The following is a 22967-nucleotide window of genomic DNA, read 5'->3' as shown; positions in this document are numbered from 1 at the left end:
GCGCCAAGGGGCGGGGCAGTGAGCGCGGCTGAGCCAGCAGCTGGAGCAGCTGAGGGGAGCGGCCCGGTGGGCGGCGGGCTCTATCCGCCATGGAGGCCGTGCCTCGCATGCCCATGATTTGGCTGGACCTCAAAGAGGCCGGCGACTTCCACTTCCAGGCGGCTGTGAAGAAGGTGAGCGCTCCTCTTCGCGTCCCCACGTCTTCCGTGTATCTCCGTCGTCTGCCAGCGCGTGACGCCCCCTGCGTGTCCCATCATCGCCCAGGCCTTGGCGGGTGAGGCCCCACGGGGGCCTCCGCTGGCTCTCCTCACCCTGGCCCACCCCCGTTCCTCGGCACCCCCGCAGGCCCTTCTCCGCCTCCTCACACGCACCGCAGGCTCGTCGGAGCTGCCTTTTCACTTCTGCCCCGGGCGGTCCTCGCTGCCCACCGCGGCGCACACTTCCCCGCTCTGGACCTAGTTCTGCTCCGCCCGTCCTCACGCCAGCGCGGCCCGCGGGGTGGGGGGTGGGGCCGGCCGTCTGGTGGCGCGGCCGTGCCTGCCCTCGGCGCGCGGTCGTTCCACGCCTGGGTTGGGACGCGCGCCGAGGGTGGCTCAGGATACGTGCTTAAAGACCAGGGCCCCGGTGACCCAGAAGAATGCCAGACCTGTGTGACTGGGGTCTCTCTGACCCTTGGCGCAGTTCTGTCTGGTCTTCTCAGAAGAACTCTATTCGGGAGCCCTTTGGACCAAAAGACACGGTTCTGTGTCATTTGGGGGAGGGTTGCTGCTTTTCATAACTGCCCAGAGGGAATAAACGGTGTTGTAGCTCTCTCTGTGTTGAACCTCCGTCAGACGGAGGAGACAGGCAGGTTCGGCGTTGATGGAGGCCAGGGGCTTCTGTGGCTGGTAAAAATTGGGGCCAGGTGTGTTGATTGGGCACCACGTGCTCTCTGAGACACCTCCTGTTTTGCGAAGGGCCACCTGGTTTCCATTGAGGGTCCGAGCAGAAGTGAAAAGGACCGACTCAGGAGGCTGTTTGCAGGTTGGCATCCTTGTAATCACGACGTGTTGAAAACAGCTGCCTGAGCAAGTCCCAGGTGATCGAGGTGGTGCAGGGTGCTTGCGAAGAGAAATAGGAGAAGGGACATGGGTTTGGAAGTAGTTTCCGGAAAGCTACCCCCCTTCTTCTCTTTACACGGCCTCTGCATTAGTTCAGACACTAACAATTTGTATTTTGTTGAGTCCATCATTTAACCTCTTTGGACCTATTTTTCCTCGTTTATAAAACCAGAAAATTGGAATAATGGATCTAAAGTCCCAAGCTTTTGTTATGCCTTTCCTGGACTTTGGTCACTTCTCCATCTGCTCTTCCATACAAGTGCAGTTCTTTCCCTTCAATGAATCCCTAATTCTTTTCACCCTTTTCTTGGTGACAGTTGTCTGTGCTGCTATGTTTTAACCCCTCTATTCAATTGTAAGTGACCTGAAAGGCATCTCCATGATCTTCACAGCCTAGTAGGGTCCCGTCTACATAGTTGGCACTCAGGAAAATGTGACTGAATGACAGTTGGGAGGGAATTTAGAGGTGATGGCTATAACTTTATGGAAATCCAGTGGATAAAAATTTTAGCTCAGAATCTCCTAGGAGATGATTTTGTTTGAATGTAGCCTCTGATGCTCTCTCTGGTAGCTCAGACCTAGACAACAAGGTACTATGTGAGCAGTGATTTCCCTCGGAGAACCTGGGCCCATGTGAGAGGAGTTGCTCATGAGCCATTTAGCCTGAAGTGTATCAGCTGCTGAAACAATTTCCTATATATCAGCTCTTTTTCTGTTTCCTCTTATTTGGAATTGGGAAAGATACCACCATTTATTTGATAGGATTGTGGCATGTATTTGCATGAACCCACTGAGCAGTCTTTGGGTAGGCTGGGCTTCAGAATGGCCACCTCCTTCAGGGTACTTGGGAACTCCTGTAGAGGAGACGCCACTGCAGCCTGGGAACTCCTCCTGACCTGGACTCCTCTCCCCAATCCTAGAGCCCCCACTCTGCCTCTGCCACTGGTACCCTTGTTTTTTTCTACCCTTGCTCTGAGCTGCGGGAACATTCACCACTGACTTGGAGTTGAGGGGTAGAATGTAATTTAGGATGGTAGGGTAAAAATTGGTTAAGAGCAACCTGTCGAGCACTGTGCTGAGCCCTGATAATACAGCTGAATAAAAGATAATACTTTAGACTAAATTCATAGTCTAGTGGAGGAAATGTAAAAGTTAGATGGTGACATCAGTGGAGGAGTAGAAGTATGTGCAGTGTATAGAAGTACTGGGCTGAGAAAAGGTCCTCAGGGAAGGCTTGCCAAGGAGGTGGGTTTGGAAGGATAAATAGGAATTTTCCAGCTAGGTAAAGGGTTCTTTCTTTGTGAGGGTTGGGCTTTTTTTAAAAAAATTCATAATGGTTAGTATTGATTTTCATTCTTGATGATGTGCCCTCAATTATGGAATAATGTGAAATAAGTACTATGAGAACAGCAAGCTGGTTTTAAACTGCAGTGCCAAGCTTTAGATAGGGACACCTGGACCTACATAATTTCTCAGGGAAAATGCTGCTGGCCCTGCACCTCTTTACTTTTGCTTTGGAGCCCAGAGTGCTGACTCACTGGAAACTGATAAAGGGTGATTCTTGTGCTCTTCATCAGAGTGATGTGGCCACAGGTGTTAGTGTTTGCAGTGTTTTCCTCTTCTGGTCCCAAACACCTGCCCTTGATTAACTGCACTTGAGCTCAACTCAAGCTCACTTGGACCTCGGAGTGACATTCATCTCTGATTCATTAATTAAACAAATAGTTACTGAGTGACTATGTGCCAGCCCTGGGAATTCAGGATTGTATGTGATGACAAAAATCTCTGCCTTCATGGAGCTTCCAGTGATCCACATAATAACCTATCCTTAAGAGCAAGTGTACCAAGTGGGGAGGGGAGCGGATGTACCAGATGGTTGCCAACCTAGTGGCTTCTTGGCCTTTCCCTCCCTTCCACTCTGCTGATCTCTCTAAATCGCCACTTTCCCACCAGGTTCCTCCAGGGAACCGCCTACTGTTCAGAGCTGCCACCACTACACTTCAGCTTGCCTCTCTAACTTCACTTCCCCAGGCCTCTCTTACAGGAACAGTCACATCTGGCCATTGTCCTTGTTCCGTTTGCTATTGGAATTCCTTTTCTGCTGCTCATCACCCAGGTTGAACTGTACCTCCTCAGGGTCCCTTCAACTCCCTGGCCATCGCACCATCCTCCACATTCAGACAGGTCTTACTGCTCCTATCACTCAGTTGGTCTGCACCACAGAGTGCACACTCCTGTTGCCTCTTCTTACTGTTCATTTTACATAGGAAGAGCCTGGTTTTCAGGTTTGTGGATTTTTTTCCCTTCCGGATTTCCCATGGGGCAGCTACTCTTTTTGAAAAGTTTGCCACAGACACAGAAAGAGAAATGAGATGACCAGGGGCCTAAAAGGGCCCTGGTTCCTCAGCAGTGCCAGTTACCTGTGGTGGCGATTTGTCTTATTTCTTATCACAGATTTGATGTCACGAAGCCAGTCCGCCTGAGCCTGTCTGCCCACTTGTGTTTTACCGCGGGGGCTCCAGGCACAGATGACCTGGATTGTCTAGGTTCTTCTCTGACTTGAACCTTGTACACCAAAGACCTAGATCCATTCACACCAGGTTCTTTCCGTTACTCGGAAGTGATAAGTACTATGTATAGAGAGTGCTTAACAAGTGTTGCTTGAATGACCTAGTCTAGTTCCAACACCTTCTAGGGAGCTGTAACTTGAGTTCTGCTTCCTGGTGGTGTTCAGACAGGTCGAAGGGCTATTCATAAGAGATGTGGGACAGAGGACTTGAGTGTTAAGTGGGGGGAGACCGGGCGAGGATGCAGGTCTGTTCTTATCCCTGGTGGTCTTGGCCTGTAATTTGGTTTTAGGCTTGCTGATACCAAGGGGCTGAAGATTTCCTATGTCAATAATATTCCTCTCTCTCAATAAAATGAATCTCATTTAAAATTCAGTAGCAGAGCATATATTGTATTAATTAACAATCTGTATGTGGGATTCAATTTTATGTGTGTTTCTGTGGAACAGCCCAAGGAATACCCCATATTTGAGTCACCCTGCAAGTGGAGGAAAAACGTGTATGGTGAAGAGGCAGTACTAATATGTGATACCTTTTATTGCCTTTTCTTCTTGGGTTATTGCTTTGATTAGCACCATGAAACTCCAAGATGTTATATCAAATTAAGAGCAAAAGCTAGACACCTCTGCCACCCAAGGAAAAAAACCAAAACAACAACAAAACCAGCACGCATGCACGAAAGAATGAGAGTGTGTTGGTACAAGAGAGAGCGACAACCAGGTGTATCCCTGGGTCAGGAGTCAGGAAACCTGGATTAAGGGTTCTAGCATTACTGTTGCACATCTCTGGTTCCCATTTTTCTAATCTGCAAAAGAATGGCAGGACCCAAGGTAGATATTTCCAGTGATCTCAACTACCTACAAAATGTGTGCCATTTGTTCAGTAAAAGAGCAGCGTAGCATCATGGATGTAGCATAGACATTGGAATCAGACAGACCTGGGTTTAGGTCCCACCGCCTCCACTTACTAGCTGGGTAATCTTCAGCTGCTAGAAATGACTACAGTACTAATCTGGTCCTCACTTTCCTCACCTGTAATACGGAGCTAATAATATACTTCATAAGCTTTTAAGAATCAAGAGTTAATGCATGTGAGTCCCTGGTACAGGTCTTGGCACATTGTAAACAATATTTTTAGCTTAGCATCTTCAGCCAGTTTCTTTCCTCTGTTTAGTAGTATCAGCAGTCATAGAGGATTTTCTCAGAGTTTATTAAAAGCCCAACTGTGTGCAGACATTCATTTGCTTTTCCTGTTATCTAGAGTTATTTATGAAAACCATATTTAAAAATTAGAAATGAATTGGTCTTATGTGTGGTTAAAAATATGGGCTCTGCCCGGCCAGGCATGGCTCAGCGCTTGAGCGTCGACCTAGAATCCAGGCGATTTGGGTTTGATTCCTGGTCAGAGCACATGCCCGGGTTGCGGGCTCGATCCTCAGTTGGGGGCTTGCAGGAGGCAGCCCATCAATGACTCTCTCATCACTGATGTTTCTCTCTCTCTGAAATAAAAAAAGATATATTTAAAACAAACAAACAACAACAAAAAAATATATATATAGGCTCTGGAACCCAAATATTTGGGTTTCAGCCATTGCTCGTCATTCACTAGTGCTTCAACCTTGGCAAATGCTCTGACTTTTTGCCTCAGTTTCCTCATTTTCTCATGTGTAAAATGGTGGTGATAATAGCACCTACCTCTTTGGATTTTTGTAAGGACCGAGAGATGTTAAGTGCTCAGCTCAGTACCTGGCCCATGGTAGGAGCTCTGTAAATTTTGCTGTTGCTGTTCTTGGAGGAGGAATGAGACACAGGTAGAAAGTGACCTCTAGGGACAGTTGTGCTGGGAGTGGGACAGCATCTCCTTCTCCTTCAGCATTGTGTGAACAGCAGGGACAGATGTTCTTAGCAATGTCGGGTGAAGCCTTGTTTCTGGGTCTCAGATGTTTCTCTCATCCCTTTCGCCTCTGACCCCCTGGGCCTCTAGGCTCCATTTTTCCATCTTTTCTTTATCCTCAGGGTGGACAAACTAAAACCTCTCACCAAAAGGGAATTTCCATTTAGATAGTCAAGTTTTCCCTATGCTTCAGGCCACATTTTATTTATATATATGTGAATTTATATATATATATGTGTGTGTGTGTGTGTGTGTGTGTATATATATATATATATATAGTGTCCCCAAAAATGTATACAGAATTTTTCCCGATAGCTCAATTGATGTTTCTTTCTTTTCAGGTTTAACCCATTGGAATTAATTATTCAGAGTGTGTGTACATTTCTTGGGGGGACACCTTATATACACACACGCAGACGGTCTCTGACTTCCAGTGTTTCAACTTACAATTTTTTTTTTTTATAAATGGAATTTCTTTTTTTTCTAAATTTATTGATTGATTTTTAGAGACAGAGAGGAAGGGGGAGAGATAGAGGGAGAAACATGGATTTGTTGTTCCACTCATTTGTGCATTCATTGGTTCACTCCTGTATGTGCCCTGACTGGGGATCAACTTACAATTTTTTGACTTTATGATGATGCAAAAGCAGTACACATTCAATAGAACCATACTTCAGATTTTAAATTCTGCTCTTCTTGGGCTAGCAGTATGTTCTATGGTGATACTCTTGTGAGGCTGGGCAGCACAGCGAGCCACAGCTGCTAGTCTGCCATGTGGTCAAGAAGGTAAACAACCGATACTCTATAATAATAAATGCATTTTTGACTTATGGTATTTCAACTTACAATGGGTTTATCAGGATGTGACACCATTGTAAGTTGAGGAGCATCTCTAAATACATATACACATACATATGTGTGTATAATGTATTCCATGAACCTTGGAAAGTAAGCTGTACACATTTCGGCACATACTAAGAATAAGGACATTCCCCTCCATAACCACAGTATCATCACACCTAAGGAAATCCACAGAAATTTTTTACTGTAATTTATATTTGAATTCCAAACTCAAATCCAATCAGGATTCCCATATTGTATTTAGTTCTGTTTCTTTTCATCTAGAATAGTCTGCCCTCCCCATTCCTTAATGATACTGATTTTTCAAAGAGAATGGGTTAATTGGTGGGTAAAATGGCTCATCTTCTAAACTTTTCTGAGAGTGTCCTTTTAGTATTTTTCAGTTTGTCCATCCTCTGCATTTTCTGTAAAGATAACTATTTGCTAAGAATCTAGCATGTCTAATAAGGCTCCTACCATTCCTGATGCACTCATTGTTGGGGGCAAGGGTCATTGGCATGACCCAGCCATGAGGCACACATTCTGATGGACGCATGTTCAGAATGTGGGAGAGCAGCAGCTAACATTTAAGGAAGTGACATTTCAGTTGAGTCTTAGTAGAGAAGTTAGGAAAAGCACTGGGACCTGAGAGCAGTAATTCCAAATTCCTGTTGGCTGGGAGTTCCTAGGAGGTGCCAGAGGACAGTCTGTGAAGGGCCATGAACTCTGTGCTTAGATTTGGTCCTGGAGGCTTTGGAGAGCCACTGTCGCACATTCTTTTCAGATTACAATTTTTCTCTTTAGATAACTCATTTCCCACAATCTCACTATGGTGAGAAAAGCATGTTTTGGTTTATTTTCCCCTGGGGGGGGGGGATATTTCAGAAGGACATAAAGTTAGGAGTGACATTGGAGTTACGTTAGACAATTCTGGCACCTTGGTATAGATGAATTTGAAGGAGTGGCTTGTCCAGGCCAGAGGTGGAAGAGGGCAGAGAAGAAAGCTCATGGATACACAGAGGACTTTCAGGAGGTAAAATAACAAAAGGGGGGTCAGGGTCAGAGGTTTGAGAATGTACTGGATGGTGCTGTAGTAAACTCAGCAATAGCCGCCCTTTACTTATCAGGTCAGGTAGGAGCTATCACTCAGCCTCCCAGGTCCTCTTGTGGCTAATTCCTTAGGCCTAGGTCCTGGGAAGGGACCCTAGGAAAGATGGATGGGCCACAGATGTGGCGTGAGTATGCTACTGGATAGAGCAGGCCATCTCTGCTCAGCCTTTACAGCCTCCTTTCTTCCCTGAGGGCCTTAAGGAACCTCATGAGTTGGGCATCAGTGCCTTTAGTGTTTGTGGAATAAGTGGATCTGGCCTTCCCAGAATGTTAACCTAGACACTAGGCAGCAGGCACTGCATTAGGGGTAGTTTTAGCTGCCTTAGTCTGTTGATTTAGGTGAACAAAGGGCCCGTTGGTTCTGGCCATGCCTCTAAGCTGGCGAGTGTGCTCACTGTCCAAGACAGTTCTTGAGATGGTGATTGGGCAGGCATGCCAGCTCCCTCTCTGGTTTGGGCAGTGAGTGACCTTCCCTTCGCCCCTTCTGTCTAAGTCATTTCTGTCACCCATCCGTGGGCCTTTCCTCAGATAAGGACACTTCAGATCACTATATCTGTGGTGCCCTTTCCCAGCCAGGAGGGTCAGCTGGTGAAGGAGGCCTTGCACTCCCACTCTTGTTTGGTGCCTTTTGCCTACACTTACTGTTGGGTTAGGATTATGGTTGTGACCCCAGAACACAGCACGGTCCAGTCCTTGAAGGAGGCTTGACTTTGTGGCCTGTTTGGGGATGTTCGGTAGGATCCTATTTCAGCCACCTAAGTTCCCTGGCCACCTGAGCTGGGAGGGTCCTAGACATCCTAGAGAGGGCTGCAGCATGGTGAGGACCTGCCTGGAATTCACATGGGGTCGTCCAGTCTTATTTTCCATTTTGCTCAGAGGACGAGGCTCCGTGGTCAGCATCTTGGTGCCGCCCTGTTACTGAGTTTCTGGTGTTCCGGGAGTTGAGCCCGTGGTTGGTGCTGTGGCCTCAGTCCTGAGCCCTGACTGGTGATTGTGAAGACTCGGAGGGCAGGAGTGGGAATAGGGGAGTCTTCTTTATCCCTGGTTTACGTTCCTCTCTTTAGTTTGTCCTGAAGAATTATGGAGAGAACCCAGAAGCCTACAATGAGGAACTGAAGAAGCTGGAATTGCTCAGACAGGTAAGAGGATAGTGTGTGGTGTCCTGAAGGAGTTCTAGCCAGTGGTGGCTAGCTCTCTACTGGGCGCTCAGTGCTGGGATCCTGATGGGGGCGCTGGCCCTCGCCCACAGGTGTGGTGGGAATGCACAGCACTTCTGTCCCATCCCCTCTGTGTACCTGCATCTTGGAGGGTGTACTGTCTGCTCTTCTGTTTGAGCAGAGGGGTCATTTGCTTTGTTTGGTTTTCTTCCCAAAATAGGAATAACCTTTATTGGTTATCATGAAAATTGAAGTGTTCACTATAAAGAATATATAAACAACATAAAGAATTAAATGTATATATATACACATATATGAATAAGATAAATTATTTAAACCCTATTGCCCAGAGATAGTCACTTAACATTTCAGTATATAACCTTATAGATTTTTATCTTTGTCTATATAATGTAGTTGGATATCAGTGTCTATATGATATTATATAAATGAAATCATACCATTCATCTCTTACATACTTTCCCCCCAGTGGTAAATATATTATGGACATTTTAGCTTATCACTAGAGACACTTGTCTTTTGTGGGTAGCCTTGACATAATTTATTTAAATAAATCTCTTTTTTTCCATCTACCCAAACAGCTGTTTTGTATTTTCAATTACAGTTTACATTTAATATTTTATATTAGTTTCAGGTATATAGCATAATGGCTTGATAGTCATATACTTTATGAAGTGTTGCCCCTGATATTTCTAGTACCTGTCTGACACCATACATAGTTATTAAAATATTGCCTGTACTCCCTATGCTGTGCTTTACATCCCCGTGACTGTTTTGTAACTACCAATTTGTACTTCTTAATCTGTTCATCTTCTTTTTCACCCAGATGCCCACCCTCCTCCCCTCTGGCAACTATCAGTCTTGTTCTGTGTCTCTGAGTCTCTTTCAGTTTTATTTAAACAGTCCTTTATTTTTACAGGATCATTGTTATACTTTATATTTTATCATCACCTGAGGATATTTTTTCCATTGCTTTTCAGAGAGAGTGGAAGGGGGAGAGAGAGATACCAATTGGTTGCCTTCTGCATGCGGGAATTGAGCCTGCAACCAACATACATGCTCTTGGCTGGAATCAAACCTGGGACCCTTCAGTCCATAGGCAGATGCTCTAACCACTGAGCCACATCAGCTAGGGCTAAACAGTCCTTTTTAATGGAAATTTTGGTGGTGGTCAGTATTTGACCTTGTTAATAATGCTGTGATAAATATCCTTGCATGCTCATTCAAGCAGTTGCTCTTCTGAATTTCTCTTACTGTATATTTTTATTTATTTTTTAAATATATCTTTATTGATTTCAGAGAGAGGAGAGAGAGAGAGAGATAGAAACATCAATGATGAGAGTCATGGATCGGCTGCCTCCTGCACGCCCCCGACCAGGGATCGAGCCTGCAACCTGAGCATGTGCCCCGACCGGGAATCAAACCCTAATAGCCTGGATCCTAGGTCGACGCTCAACCGCTGAGCCATGCCCGGCTGGGCTTACTGTATATTTTTAGATACAGAACTGTGGGTCAAATTTTAAGTTTGTTAAAAACTTTAATGCATGTTGTAAACTGCCTTGCAGAAAGGTGGATTCCATCCACGAGCTCTGGCCAGTGGGACGATTTGTTGAATGACCACAGATGCAGCAGCAGGCTGTCTTTGGGTCCCCTGGGGTATGCGGTGTCCTAGCTCTAATGCATATTTCCTGGGCGTTTGTGGGCAGACAGACCTGCCTGTCCTCTACCCCAACTGATGTCAGGCCTGCTTCTCCCATCTGCCCCCCAGAATGCTGTCCGGGTCCCACGGGACTTCGAGGGCTGCAGTGTCCTCCGCAAGTACCTAGGCCAACTCCATTACCTGCAGAGTCGGGTCCCCATGGGCTCAGGCCAGGAGGCTGCTGTTCCTGTCACCTGGTGAGAGCTGATTGGGGGGAACCTGGAGGGTGCTTGGGACAACCCAAGGGTGTCTTTGTGCTGGGGTGCCCCTCTCCCTCCCCTCCCTTCTTATTGCACAGGGTGGGGAGCAGCTTGGTGTGGTTTCCTAGGGCCTCCTTCCCTCCAACCCTACACAGGGGTGGCTGGTCCCCTCACTTGGCCTCAGGGCCCTGGCCAGCTCCTTCCCTCAAGATGACTGGGGTGACATGTCTGCAGGACCGAGATCTTCTCAGGCAAGTCTGTGGCCCATGAGGACATCAAGTATGAGCAGGCCTGCATTCTCTACAACCTTGGTGAGCTGCCTAAACCCTTCCCCCTGGCCCTGCAACCAGGGATCTCAGCTTGGCAGCAGACCACAAGGCCAGTGGGCTGATGGAGGAAGGACACCTGGATTCTGACCCCTCCACGGCCTTCCCCACATCTCTTCCAGCGCCTCTTTTCTGGGCCACAGTGAGCTACCCTGCTGGGAAGAGTCTATACTGGACTGGCTGCCACACAGTGGTGCTGCCATGTGCTCTGGCTGAGAGAGGTGGCTGAAATGGCCTCTCTTCTTTGACTGGACAGCTCCTTACCCCCCTTTTGACTTTGGGCTGCTTTAGGCAGACAGAAAACAAGGTTGGGCTCAAGCGGCCCTGCTGTGTCAGCCCAGATGACTCAGCCCTGGCCTGGCTCAAGGGAGAAACTTGGGGAACCCTAGAATCCTGTATAGGCACCACTGAAGCTTCTAGACCAGACCTCTAGGCTAGGGTCTGTGGACAGGAACCCCTCCTTCGTCCACCTACAGCCCCATTTGGTGCAGACCAGGAGACAGCCCCAGCTTTGCTGTCCTTGGATGAACTGCCCCATTTCTCAGACCCCTGTTTTTCTGATCATGAGTGACAACACTGCCCCCTCTGCCTTACTGTTAACACAGGTGTGGGGAGCCTGGGGAACACCCCAGATTAGCCCTGACGCCATGTCCTCTGCCTCCCCAGGTGCGCTGCACTCCATGCTGGGGGCCATGGACAAGCGAGTGTCTGAAGAGGTGAGGAGGGGCAGTGGGTGGGACATCGGACATAACCAGAGAGGTTCTCTGCTGAATGTTCTCAGTCTCTAGAGTTGGACTGAATCCTGCCCTGTGGGAGTGGACACAGCAGCTGTCTGGTGCTGTCCCTGGCCATCCTCCCTCTCATCCCTTACAGGGCATGAAGGTTTCCTGTACTCACTTCCAGTGTGCAGCAGGCGCCTTTGCCTACCTGCGTGAGCACTTCCCTCACGCCTACAGCGTTGACATGAGCCGCCAGATCCTTACTCTCAACGTCAACCTCATGTTGGTAAGGAGATGCCCTTGTTGGAACTGAGTTAAACCCAGGGGAGGGGACAATTAGGGCTGGACCCTAGACCAGGCCCTGTGTAGATGGCAGTGCAGGACAAGCAGGGGCGTTGGCTGTGATCTCAGAGCTGCAGGTGGATCAGGAGCAGGGCTGGGCTTCTTGGAGTGGGGGAGGCTGGAGGAGAGGACGTGAAGAGGGGATCCCTGTGGTCTGCCCGCTGCGAAGGGCAAGGCCTCCGGGTGAACGAGGGAGTACACTTGTTGCCCCAGGGCCAGGCTCAGGAATGCCTTCTGGAAAAGTCAATGTTGGACAACAGGAAGAGCTTTCTGGTGGCCCGCATCAGTGCACAGGTAGGAATGGGGGTAGATGGTGGTCCTCAAGGGACTAAAGGCAGGCCCTTGGTTTTCTGACACCCCACTGGTGACCCCACTCTGGCTCCCAGGTGGTGGATTACTACAAGGAGGCCTGCCGGGCCTTGGAGAACCCTGACACCGCCTCACTGCTGGGCCGGATCCAGAAGGACTGGAAGAAGTTGGTACAGATGAAGATCTACTACTTTGCGGCTGTGGCTCATGTGAGGGCACCGTGGCCACTGGCTCTGGGCTGGGCCGAGTTGCCACAGCTTGGGAAATAAGTGATGTCTCTTCTTCTTTCCCAGCTGCACATGGGAAAGCAGGCTGAGGAGCAGCAGAAGTTCGGGGAGCAGGTGAGTGAGTTGTGAGGAGAGCATCAGGACTGGTTCCTGCCTTGTGAGGTGCCTGTGGGGTCCCTTCCCTTACGGAATAGGGAGGTGGTCTCTCTCCCCTCACCTCCACATCCCTGGACAACCCCCTGCTGCAGGCCTGGTGTGGCCCTCATCCCTGGGAACTGAGAAGGCATAGCAGTCTCCCCACAGAGGGGCGGGCTGGTTGGTGTCAGCTGTGTGTGGAGCAGTGTGACGCTAACCTCCATGCTGTTGGCGTGGCTGGCACCCAGCTGCCTCCTCATCTGATGGCCAGTCAGGGCTCAGTGGAGCGGCAGAAGGAAGAGAGTCCAAGCAGGGAAGGACCAACCAGGCTCTGCCCACTGTTCCCCCACAGGTCGCATACTTCCAGAGTGCCCTGGACAAGCTCAATGAAGCCATCAAGTTGGCCAAGGTAAAGTTAAGGAAGGGCCTGGCTGCCCCTGAGTACAGGGAGCAAGCCTGGCGGGGCCATGGGGTGTCCTGGCGCTGGCCTTAGTTATTGCTGAGCCGCCCCATCCCTACCCTGTAGGGCCAGCCCGACACTGTGCAAGATGCACTTCGCTTCGCTATGGATGTCATTGGAGGAAAGTGAGTCTGTGGGGTTGGGGGTGGCCCTGGTTCTTTCCCATTAGGAATGGTCTTGGCCCTCTGCCTGCATCCTTGGGAGGAAGCCACAAATGCCAGAGAGCAGTGGCCATGAGATGCCAGCTCCTGGATCCCCTCTGATTATCCAAGACTCCCCCTTCTCTGAACCTCCAGGTACAATTCTGCCAAGAAGGACAATGACTTCATCTACCACGAGGCTGTCCCAGCACTGGACACCCTTCAGCCTGTAAAAGGTCTGGAGCTGAGGGTCAGGGTAGGGATACAGAGAGGGACGGAACAGAGGCAGACTTGAGGTTTGCATGGGCCTGGTCTCCACAATTTTTCTCTCTCACACAGGCGCCCCCTTGGTGAAGCCCTTGCCAGTGAACCCCACAGACCCGGCTGTCACAGGCCCTGACATCTTCGCCAAATTGGTACCTATGGCTGCCCATGAAGCCTCATCGCTGTACAGGTGGGTGGGAGGGGCTGGCCCTGTCCTCTGCACTGGTGGGATTGGGATGTCTCAAGAGACATGGGCTTCCAGCAACTGCTCTGTCACTTCTGCAGTGAGGAGAAAGCCAAGCTGCTTCGAGAGATAATGGCCAAGATTGAGGACAAGAATGAGGTCCTGGAGTAAGTGGGGCTGAGGGTGGGAGGAAGGGGGTTACACAGCAGACCTCGGTGGGTCCCTAGTGCCAACCACAACAGGGAAAGTAGTAGCGAAATGTTTCCCAGCTCTGCCCTCCCATCCAAGGTCTTGTTTGCTAGATTTATAAGGTGAGAATCCTGAGTCTTGGGAGGGGATATCCATTCTGTCCCAGTGTTTTTAGCAGTGCCCTGGGCATATTCTGGGGGTCAGGCCAAGGGGTGGAGATCAGGATACTGATCTGTTCTCTGCTAGGACGTCAGACCTGCCTTCAGTGTGGGAGGGCTCACCTTGGTGTGCTCCTTGTACATACGAGGACTTGGGTCAGCACCCATCACCCACCTGGTTCTGGTGTCCCTACAGCCAGTTCATGGATTCAATGCAGCTGGATCCTGAGACAGTGGACAACCTTGACACATACAACCACATCCCGCCCCAGCTCATGGAGAAGTGTGCAGCTCTCAGCGTCCGGCCGGACACTGTCAGGAACCTCGTCCAATCCATGCAAGGTGGGGGGACATGGAAGTCACCTGCTGTGGTCTTCTCCCTGTCCCATTCACCCAGAATGGAGGTTGCACCTCTCCAAACACCTGGCACAAATAGCTTCCCCCACGCCGCGTGGTGTGCTGTGCGCGCATTGCTCAGTGAGCGTTGGGGCTACACACAGGCCCTTCACCTGGGTGGCAGTTCTGTTACCTAGGGGACAGGCCAGAGTGGGTGCCTGGCCTCCCTGCCTCAGAAGCTGTTCTCCCTTCCCCATTCCCACCCTCAGTGCTATCTGGCGTGTTCACGGACGTGGAGGCCTCACTGAAGGACATCAGGGACCTGCTGGAGGAGGACGAGCTGCTAGACCAGAAGCTGCAGGAGGCCGCGGGCCAGGCAGGGGCCAGCACAGCAGCGTCCAAGGTTGAGCTGGCAGAGGTGAGGCGCGAGTGGGCCAAGTACATGGAGGTGCACGAAAAGGCCTCCTTCACCAACAGTGAGCTACACCGTGCCATGAACCTACATGTTGGCAACCTCCGCCTACTCAGTGGGCCACTGGACCAGGTCCGGGCTGCCCTGCCCACGCCATCCCTCACCCCAGGTGAGCACCGCCCACCCTGTGCCCATGAGCTGAGAGAGCTGGGGGCTTCTCCGGCCTCACTGACCATTGCTGTCCCCAGAGGACAAGGCTGTGCTGCAGAACCTGAAGCGCATCCTGGCCAAGGTGCAGGAGATGCGGGACCAGCGTGTGTCTCTAGAGCAGCAGCTGCGTGAGCTTATCCAGAAGGATGACATCACTGCCTCACTGGTTACCACGGACCACTCAGAGATGAAGGTGGGGCGGGAGAGCAGGGTGGCGGGGCCCTTTGGCCTCCACCCTCTGGTGGCAAAGCCTGAGTGTCTGTCCTCCACCCCAACACTCCCTCAGAAGCTGTTCGAGGAGCAACTGAAGAAGTACGACCAGCTGAGGGTGTACCTGGAGCAGAACCTGGCTGCCCAGGACAACGTCCTCCGGGCGCTGACAGAGGCCAATGTGCAGTATGCGGCAGTGCGCCGGGCTCTCAGCGAACTGGACCAAAAGTCAGTGCCTGGCCTTGTGCTCTTGCCCAGAGTCCCACCCAGAGCTTGGCTCCAGCTGCTCACCTCCTGTTGGCCCTTCTGCCCGCCAGGTGGAACTCCACACTGCAGACCCTGGTGGCCTCTTATGAAGCCTACGAGGACCTGATGAAGAAGTCCCAAGAGGGCAAGGACTTCTATGCGGACCTGGAGAGCAAGGTGGCCGCTCTCCTGGAACGGGCACAGTCCACTTGCCAGGCCCGCGAGGCTGCCCGCCAGCAGCTCCTAGACAGGTAGGTGTGGCCCCAGGACCGTAGGGCAGCTGCAGCCTAGACTCAAGCTGGGCTGATAGGGGCCTGGCTCCACTTCTTACCTCATCCCACAGGGAGCTGAAGAAGAAGCCACCACCACGGCCCACGGCCCCCAAGCCACTGCTGCCCCGCAGGGAGGAGGGTGAGGCAGGGGAGATGGGAGACGCGCCAGAGGAGCTGCGCAGCCTGCCCCCCGACGCCTTCTTGGGAACTGCTGCCGCGCTCCACTTTGCTCCTGGTCCCTTCCCCAGCTCTGCAGGCCCAGGACCCCACTATCTCTCAGGCCCCTTACCCCCAGGCAGCTACTCGGGCCCCACACAGGTGTTACAGCCCAGGGTCCCCCAGGCCCCAGGGCCCCCTGCAATGGCCGTGGCACCGGGACCTGCTATCTACCCAGCCCCCGTCTACACACCAGAGCTGGGCCTTGTGCCCCGATCTTCCCCTCAGCACGGCGTGGTGAGCAGCCCCTATGGGGGGGTAGGGCCACACCCCCCAGTTGCAGGTCTGCCCTCGGCTCCACCCCCCCAGTTTTTGGGCCCTGAGTTGGCTATGGGGGTTCGGCCAGCCACCACCACAGTAGATAGTGTCCAGGCACCTATCTCTAGCCACACAGCACCCCAGCCAAACCCCACCTCTGCTCCTCCCCAACCATGTTTCCCAGTACCCCCACCCCAGCCACTGCCCATGCCCTACACTTATCCCCTCACAGTACCCCCAGCCCAGCACCACTTTTCTCCTGGGATCCCCACAGGTTTTCCAGCCCCGAGGATTAGGCCTCAGCCCCAGCTTCATCCCGCACGAGCAGCATTTGGGCAACAGCCCCTTCCACTCCAGCATCCTCACCTCTTTCCCTCGCAGGCTCCAGGACTCATTACACCCCCCCCCTCCTACCCTTTTGCTCCTCAGCCTGGTGTCCTGGGGCAGCCACCACCACCTCTACACACCCAGCTCTATCCAGGCCCCTCTCAGGACCCCTTGCCCCCTCACTCGGGGGCTCTGCCTTTCTCCAGCCCTGGGCCACCTCAACCTCCCCATCCCACTCTGGCCTATGGTCCTGCTCCTTCCCCCAGGCCCTTGGGCCCCCAGGCAGCCCCTCTCTCCGTGCAAGGTCCCTCACCTGCCAGCCAGGCCACTCCTAGTCCCCACCTGGTGCCTTCACCTGCCCCATCACCAGGGCCTGGCCCAGTACCTCCTCGGCCCCCTGCAGGAGAGGCACCCCCATGCCTGCGCCGAGGCACTACAGCTGCCGACCTGCTCTCCTCCAGCCCTGAGAGCCAGCATGGTGGCACTCAGCCTCCTGGGGGTGGGCAGCCCCTGCTACAGCCTACTAAGGTGGACGCAGCTGAGGGTTGGCGGCCACAGGCCCTGAGGCTGATTGAGCGGGACCCCTATGAGCATCCCGAGAGGCTGCAGCAGTTGCAGCAAGAGCTGGAGGCCTTTCGGGGCCAGCTGGGTGATGCTGGGGCTCTGGACACTGTTTGGCGGGAGCTGCAAGACGCACAGGAACATGATGCCCGTGGCCGCTCCATCGCCATTGCCCGCTGCTACTCACTGAAGAACCGGCACCAGGACGTCATGCCCTACGATAGCAACCGCGTGGTACTGCGCTCAGGCAAGGATGACTACATCAATGCCAGCCGCGTGGAGGGGCTCTCACCGTACTGCCCGCCTTTGGTGGCCACCCAGGCCCCTTTGCCTGGCACAGCTGCCGACTTCTGGCTCATGGTGCATGAGCAGAAAGTGTCGGTTATTGTCATGCTGGTGTCTGAAGCTGAGATGGAGAAGGTGAGAGGGAGAGGTTGGGTGGGTGCCCAGGAGGGATCCAGGAAAAGCAGCCCTAACTGCCCTATTTGCCCCTCAGCAAAAGGTGGCCCGCTACTTCCCCACTGAGAGAGGCCAGCCCATGGTGCATGGTGCCCTGAGCCTGGCACTGAGTAGTGTCCGTACCACTGAGACCCATGTGGAACGGGTGCTGAGCCTGCAGTTCCGTGACCAGAGCCTCAAGCGCTCGCTTGTGCACCTCCACTTCCCCACTTGGCCTGAGTTGTGAGTCTGCTGCCCTGGGTGGTTGGGAGCACTGGAGGGATGGTGAGGGCCCCAGATCAGGTCTGACTGAAAGATCCCACCCCACCCTGCAGAGGCCTGCCCGACAGCCCCAGCAACCTGCTGCGTTTCATCCAGGAGGTGCACACACATTACCTGCACCAGCGACCCCTGCACACGCCGATTGTTGTGCACTGCAGGTAAGGGGCAGGGAAGGTGCCAGGTGCCAGAGGGCTCCTTCTCTGGAGCTCTTGGCCTTACACCTGCTTCCCGTTGCAGCTCCGGGGTGGGCCGCACAGGAGCCTTTGCGTTGCTCTATGCAGCTGTGCAGGAGGTGGAGGCGGGGAACAGGCTTCCTGAGCTGCCTCAGTTGGTGCGGCGCATGCGGCAGCAGAGGAAACACATGCTGCAGGAGAAGGTAGGGGTCTGGGCGCTGGGACAGGCACCGCCCTAAGGTGACAGCCCCACCCAGCTGACTAGGCCACATGTGCCTCTGCAGCTGCACCTCAGGTTCTGCCACGAGGCGGTGGTGAGACACGTGGAGCAGGTCCTGCAGCGCCATGGCGTGCCCCCACCATGCAAACCCTTGGCTGGCACAAGCATCAGCCAGAAGGTGAGGAAGGAAAGCGCTGCTGGGACAGCCACCACCTTGTGGACCCCCATCTTCACCCACTTCTGTCTTTTCAGAATCACCTTCCTCAGGACTCCCAGGACCTGGTCCTCGGTGGGGACGTTCCCATCAGCTCCATCCAGGCCACTATCGCCAAGCTCAGCATCCGGCCTCCTGGGGCCTTGGATTCCCCAGTTGCCTGCCTGCCAGGCCCTGTAGAGCCCCCAGGCCTGCTGCCAGCCAGTCTCCCGGAGTCCACCCAGCTCCCATCCTCCTCCCCACCCCCCCTCTCTTCACCCTTGCCCGAGGCACCCCAGCCTGAGGAGGCACAGCCAGTTCCTGAGGTCCCCACCCTGGGGCCCCCCTCCTCCTCCCTGGAGCTGCTGGCCTCCCTGACCCCTGAGGCCTTCTCTCTAGACAGCTCCTTGCGGGGAAAGCAGCGGATGAGCAAGCAGAACTTTCTGCAGGCCCACAATGGGCAGGGGCTGCGGGCTGCCCAGCCCACTGATGACCCCCTCAGCCTCCTGGATCCACTCTGGACACTCAACAAGACCTGAACAGGCTTTGCCCGCCGTCCTTACACTACAGCATCTCGCCCATCTGCCTGGGCCCAGCAGGGCCTCTCGAGGTGGGCTGGCCTCTTCCTCCCATTCCTGCTGCCTTTAGCCCTACCTGGTCTAGCCCACACCCCTGTGGGGTGGAGATGTATCGCAGGCCTTGAGGCAGGTTCTGCTCCTTTGTGGGACCTGACATTTTTCAGCTCTTTGCTGTTGAATAAACCAACATGTTCTGTGGCCAGTGTCTGCCCATTGCGGCCTCAGAGAGGGAGCCTGAGTCCCAGTAGTACCACGTAAAACTTGGCACCTTCAGTGAGGTTGGGTGGCTGGTACGGTGACCTCGGGGCCGCCATTGGCTTGCAGACCTCTGAATGGTTAAGGAGGCCTCCCCACCCTGTTACTGTCCCCATACACTCCTTATATGGCTCCTACCTGGAGCAGCTCTGAGCTGAGAAAGGTTAGGCAAGGGAAGAGGGGCCGTCGTAGAGGAAGACACAAGTGCCTCACAAGGCCCCTGGCGGATGTGGTTTTTTAAAAAGTTTAATGTTACCGTCCTGAGGCAGGACAGTTCAGAGGCAGCTTCCGGAAGACACAGCTACTCCCCCAGTCTCAGTGCATTGGCTCCACAGAGCACCTCAGCCCCTGCCTGCCCTCAGTCCAGCTTCTCCAGCACGGAGGGCACGTACACCAGGCTGAGCTCACTGCCAAAGTTGCAGACGATGGCGGCATTATCCAGTACCAGGATCTGGCGCGCAGGCTGGGCCTCACTGTTCTTACCCAGATAGACTGTCTGTAACAGGTCCCCGTAGTTTAGCTCCCAAAAGGAGACACAGCCCTGGCCTCCGGTCACCAGCAGGTGGTCGGAGATGACACCCAAGCTTGCACCGCAGCCCAGGTCCTAGAGGCAAGGACATGGCAGGCTCAGTGTCTCGAGTCCTTCCCTGAAACAGGGAGAGTATAGTATGCTGGCCCTAACCTGCCTACCTGCTGAATGGAGTAGAGTTTGATGCCTGTGCTGCGGTCCCAGATGCTGATGAGGTCATCCAGGCCACTGCTGATGACGCAGGTGGTGGTACAGGTGAGGGACGTGACATCCCCACGGTGAGCGAACATGTGGCTGACCCGGCTTCCGGTCAGCACATCCCACAGGCAGATGGCCCCGTCTTGTCCTCCACTGGCTAACACCATGGTCTAGGGGGACAAGCCCAGGGGAGCTAGATCACTGGCAGAAACCTTTGTCTACCACGGTTAGTAGGTGGGGGCCCTCGCTCTGCTTCCCAGGAGTCAGAAACAAGGGCCACGGCCTAGGTTGGTTCCCCTGCACCCCACGCATAGTCCCCTCACCTGGTCAATGTACACAGTTGTGATGGCCCCTGAGTGGCCCTGCAGGGTGAAGAGGCAACATGAGTCCTCCAGACGGAACACCTGGGGAGGGATGGGCATCAGGTTCTGGTCTCTGCTTCCCAATTACGCTTTGGCCAGGAAATCCCTTCCACAGTACATCTAGGACACTCCAGCGCCCAGGAGATGGAGCCAATACTCACCCTCAGTGTGTGGTCTTGGCTCCCAGTCACGAGGCGCCCGGCAGCAGCCTTCAAGGCTGTGATGGGTTTCTGGTGTGCACAGGGCACTGTGTGGGTCAGGCGACAGGCCACTGTATCACTGCTGCTGTACACTGGGGATGTGGGAGAACTGCCCTGCCCTGGAGAGAACAGGCCAGCTGAGGGGAGTCTCTGAGAAGACACCCTGCAGACAGCCCCTGCACCCCACCCATCAGATGCAGGCACCTGCCAAGCCAACCCTCTGACCTCGGAACTGCAGGGGACTGAAGGCAGTGTGGGTCTCCAAGGAGAAGAAATCGAGCGAACCGTTGAGCCGGGCAGCCACAATCCTGAAAGAGAAAAGCGCAGCCTGGTGGGTCACCCTCAGCCCCAGCCCTGGGACTGCGCACCACGGACACTGCCCAAGCTCAGCCCCACTGGGAGATGGGAGGGAAGTACAGGTGCTGGGGGAAGAGATGCTAGAGGGACCCAGGCTGCCACTCTCTTATCTGCCTGTTTCCTCATTGGTGAAATGAGGACAGCAGCACCCACTTCACAAGGTAGTCTCGAGGAGTAAATGAGTTAATATGTATAAAGTGACACCTGGGGAGTATCAAATAAGATTGTAAATGAAAACAACAAGCAGGTGGAGGATTCCTCTCCACAGCCTGGAGCTAAAGGAAAGACTTCTGAGGAGGGAAATATGACCAAAGGTGGGGCTGTTTTGGAGCAGCAGGAGGTGCTGTCAGCTCTGAAGCAAGCACCAACCACTCCATTTGCTTTTTCCACAAAGAAGGATTTCCTAGGTACAAGTTGACAGAGATGGGGACATCTGCCCAGTGTCCCCAAAGCCTGGGAGTGGGTGGGGTTCAAAATCTTACTCCAGCACAAGGCAATGCAGGTTTCTAACCTCTGCCCAGGAATGAGGGCCCACAGCAGAGCTGGGGAAGGCATGGTACAGGGGAAAGGTGAGGGCGAGGACAGACCATGTCACCTAGGAACTCTGAAGGCTGGGCTGAGACATGGGCTTTGCCTAAAACTAAAACTAAAAAAAAAAAAAAGGGAGTAATTTCCAAGAGTGGGGAACCCAAAGAACTTGGCCAGGCTGGAGGGTAGGACGGCCTGTGCAAGAAGCCTGGTGGAGGCAGGAATGACTGCAGCAGCCAGCAGAAATTAGAGCTAAAGGCAAGAGGTCCGTCCCTCTCCTACCCCAGGAAAACAAAAGGCTCCAGCTCTACCTTAGATGGTGCCAAATGGTCAGGGGCCCTGGAAGGAAGAGCCAGCCTGGGACAGGCAGGTGAAACATTCAGAAGGAGGCACCCGGTCAGGGGTGAGAGCTGGGTTTAACAGCCCAGAGATGGGAGATGCACCCCGACGGAAGTGTGCAGATGGAGCCCTGGGAACACCCACAGCCAAGAGCGTGCTGCAAGGGAGGTGAGAACAGTGGCCAGCATCAACGGGAAAGGAAAGTTTAAACAAGGTTCTTCTGAAAATGCAGCCGAGAAACTCAAAAAGGTCAGCATCGACAGGCTAAAGAGCTTTGACTTCAGAAGGGTACTCCCCTCCTTTGGCCACAGTGGCTAAGGGCCCTGGGAACTCACTGTGTGCCAGGCCCGATTCTAAGTGCTTCACACCTGCTCACCGGTGTGGGGCTGGGCACCAAGAAGGGCAGTCACGTCACACAGCAGTGAGGAGCTAGGGACTCAAACCTCAGCGTGGCCTCACCAGGAAGACAGCCTGGCACTCTCACCTCTTGTCCAGGAAGACGAGGGCCGTTATTCCCGAGGAGACCTCCTCACTGCTGCAGCGTAGAGTGCCCTCAATGGCATCCCACACCTGCAAGCCCAGAGGCCATGAGCACCTGCGGCCTGGAGAGGCCCACAGCCCCTGCCCGCCTCCAGCCCCTCTGCCCACCTCCAGCCGGCCACTGCTCCGGCCCACCACGATGAGGTTGCCCTGCAGCTCCAGGCTCCAGATGGAGCCGTCTGCGCTGGGGGCCCAGGTGAGGGCTGGGCAGCCCTTCTCAGGAGGAGAGCCCCCCTCGTCCTCAGGGGCCTGGGGCAGCGCAGGCCCAGGGGAGGGTGGGCGCCGGGTTGGTGCGTGGACTGGAGCAAGCCCCTCCTGCTGGTACACTCGCTGCACCAGGTGGCTGAAATCGTACCCCGGGTTGTCCCGAGTGCGGCCACAGCCTGCCCGGTGCCGCGGCTCAGGCTGAGTGGGCTCTGAGAGCCATGGCCGAACAGAGAAGTTGGTATCAATCAAACAGGTGAGGTCGGGCTGGTCCCCGAAGAGAGAAGGTGGCGGAGGGCCCTGGGGACAGTGCCGCAGTGGAGGGCTGTCCCCAGGCTCCTCTGGGCCGCTCTTACCGCCGTCGGACAGCCGTTCCCAGGTCTCTTGAGCCTCAAAGGCGCTGCTGCCGCCACTGTCCCTGCGCTGCCTGTGGGGGCCAGGAGGGTGGGGTGAGGACAGTGAGGACAGCAGGGGGGTGTGGGGACC

The 22967-nt window shown here is 53.7% G+C and overlaps 2 protein-coding genes across 2 annotated transcripts in view; one reads left to right on the top strand and one right to left on the bottom strand.

The window, feature by feature from the left end:
- The first annotated feature begins 29 nt into the window (after positions 1-29).
- Positions 30-19167, top strand: PTPN23 (protein tyrosine phosphatase non-receptor type 23). Its single transcript, XM_016202791.2, has 25 exons — positions 30-173; positions 8575-8649; positions 10454-10581; positions 10819-10895; positions 11577-11626; positions 11784-11915; positions 12185-12265; positions 12358-12489; positions 12574-12621; positions 12995-13051; positions 13169-13227; positions 13399-13478; positions 13582-13696; positions 13792-13857; positions 14234-14379; positions 14643-14954; positions 15034-15188; positions 15282-15433; positions 15523-15702; positions 15795-17505; positions 17582-17766; positions 17859-17963; positions 18043-18181; positions 18263-18376; positions 18451-19167. The coding sequence occupies exons 1-25, from the start codon at positions 90-92 to the stop codon at positions 18928-18930; spliced, it is 4863 nt and encodes a 1620-aa protein (XP_016058277.1). The 5' UTR covers positions 30-89; the 3' UTR covers positions 18931-19167.
- A 287-nt stretch (positions 19168-19454) lies between these two features.
- Positions 19455-22967, bottom strand: part of SCAP (SREBF chaperone) — a 42669-nt gene continuing 39156 nt past the window's right edge. Inside the window, exons 17-23 of the mRNA XM_087824793.1 lie at positions 22386-22908; positions 22222-22307; positions 20739-20821; positions 20475-20632; positions 20275-20355; positions 19915-20121; positions 19455-19828 (exon numbers count right to left, since the gene is read on the bottom strand). Of these exons, the coding sequence (XP_087680919.1) occupies positions 19583-19828; positions 19915-20121; positions 20275-20355; positions 20475-20632; positions 20739-20821; positions 22222-22307; positions 22386-22908 (1384 nt within the window). The 3' untranslated portion in view covers positions 19455-19582. The remainder of the gene's footprint in view (positions 19829-19914; positions 20122-20274; positions 20356-20474; positions 20633-20738; positions 20822-22221; positions 22308-22385; positions 22909-22967) is intronic.

This window comes from Miniopterus natalensis, chromosome 15, assembly GCF_054644295.1.
Source record: "Miniopterus natalensis isolate mMinNat1 chromosome 15, mMinNat1.hap1, whole genome shotgun sequence".
Taxonomy (NCBI): domain Eukaryota; kingdom Metazoa; phylum Chordata; class Mammalia; order Chiroptera; family Miniopteridae; genus Miniopterus; species Miniopterus natalensis.
This window is presented reverse-complemented; position numbering and strand designations above follow the sequence as displayed.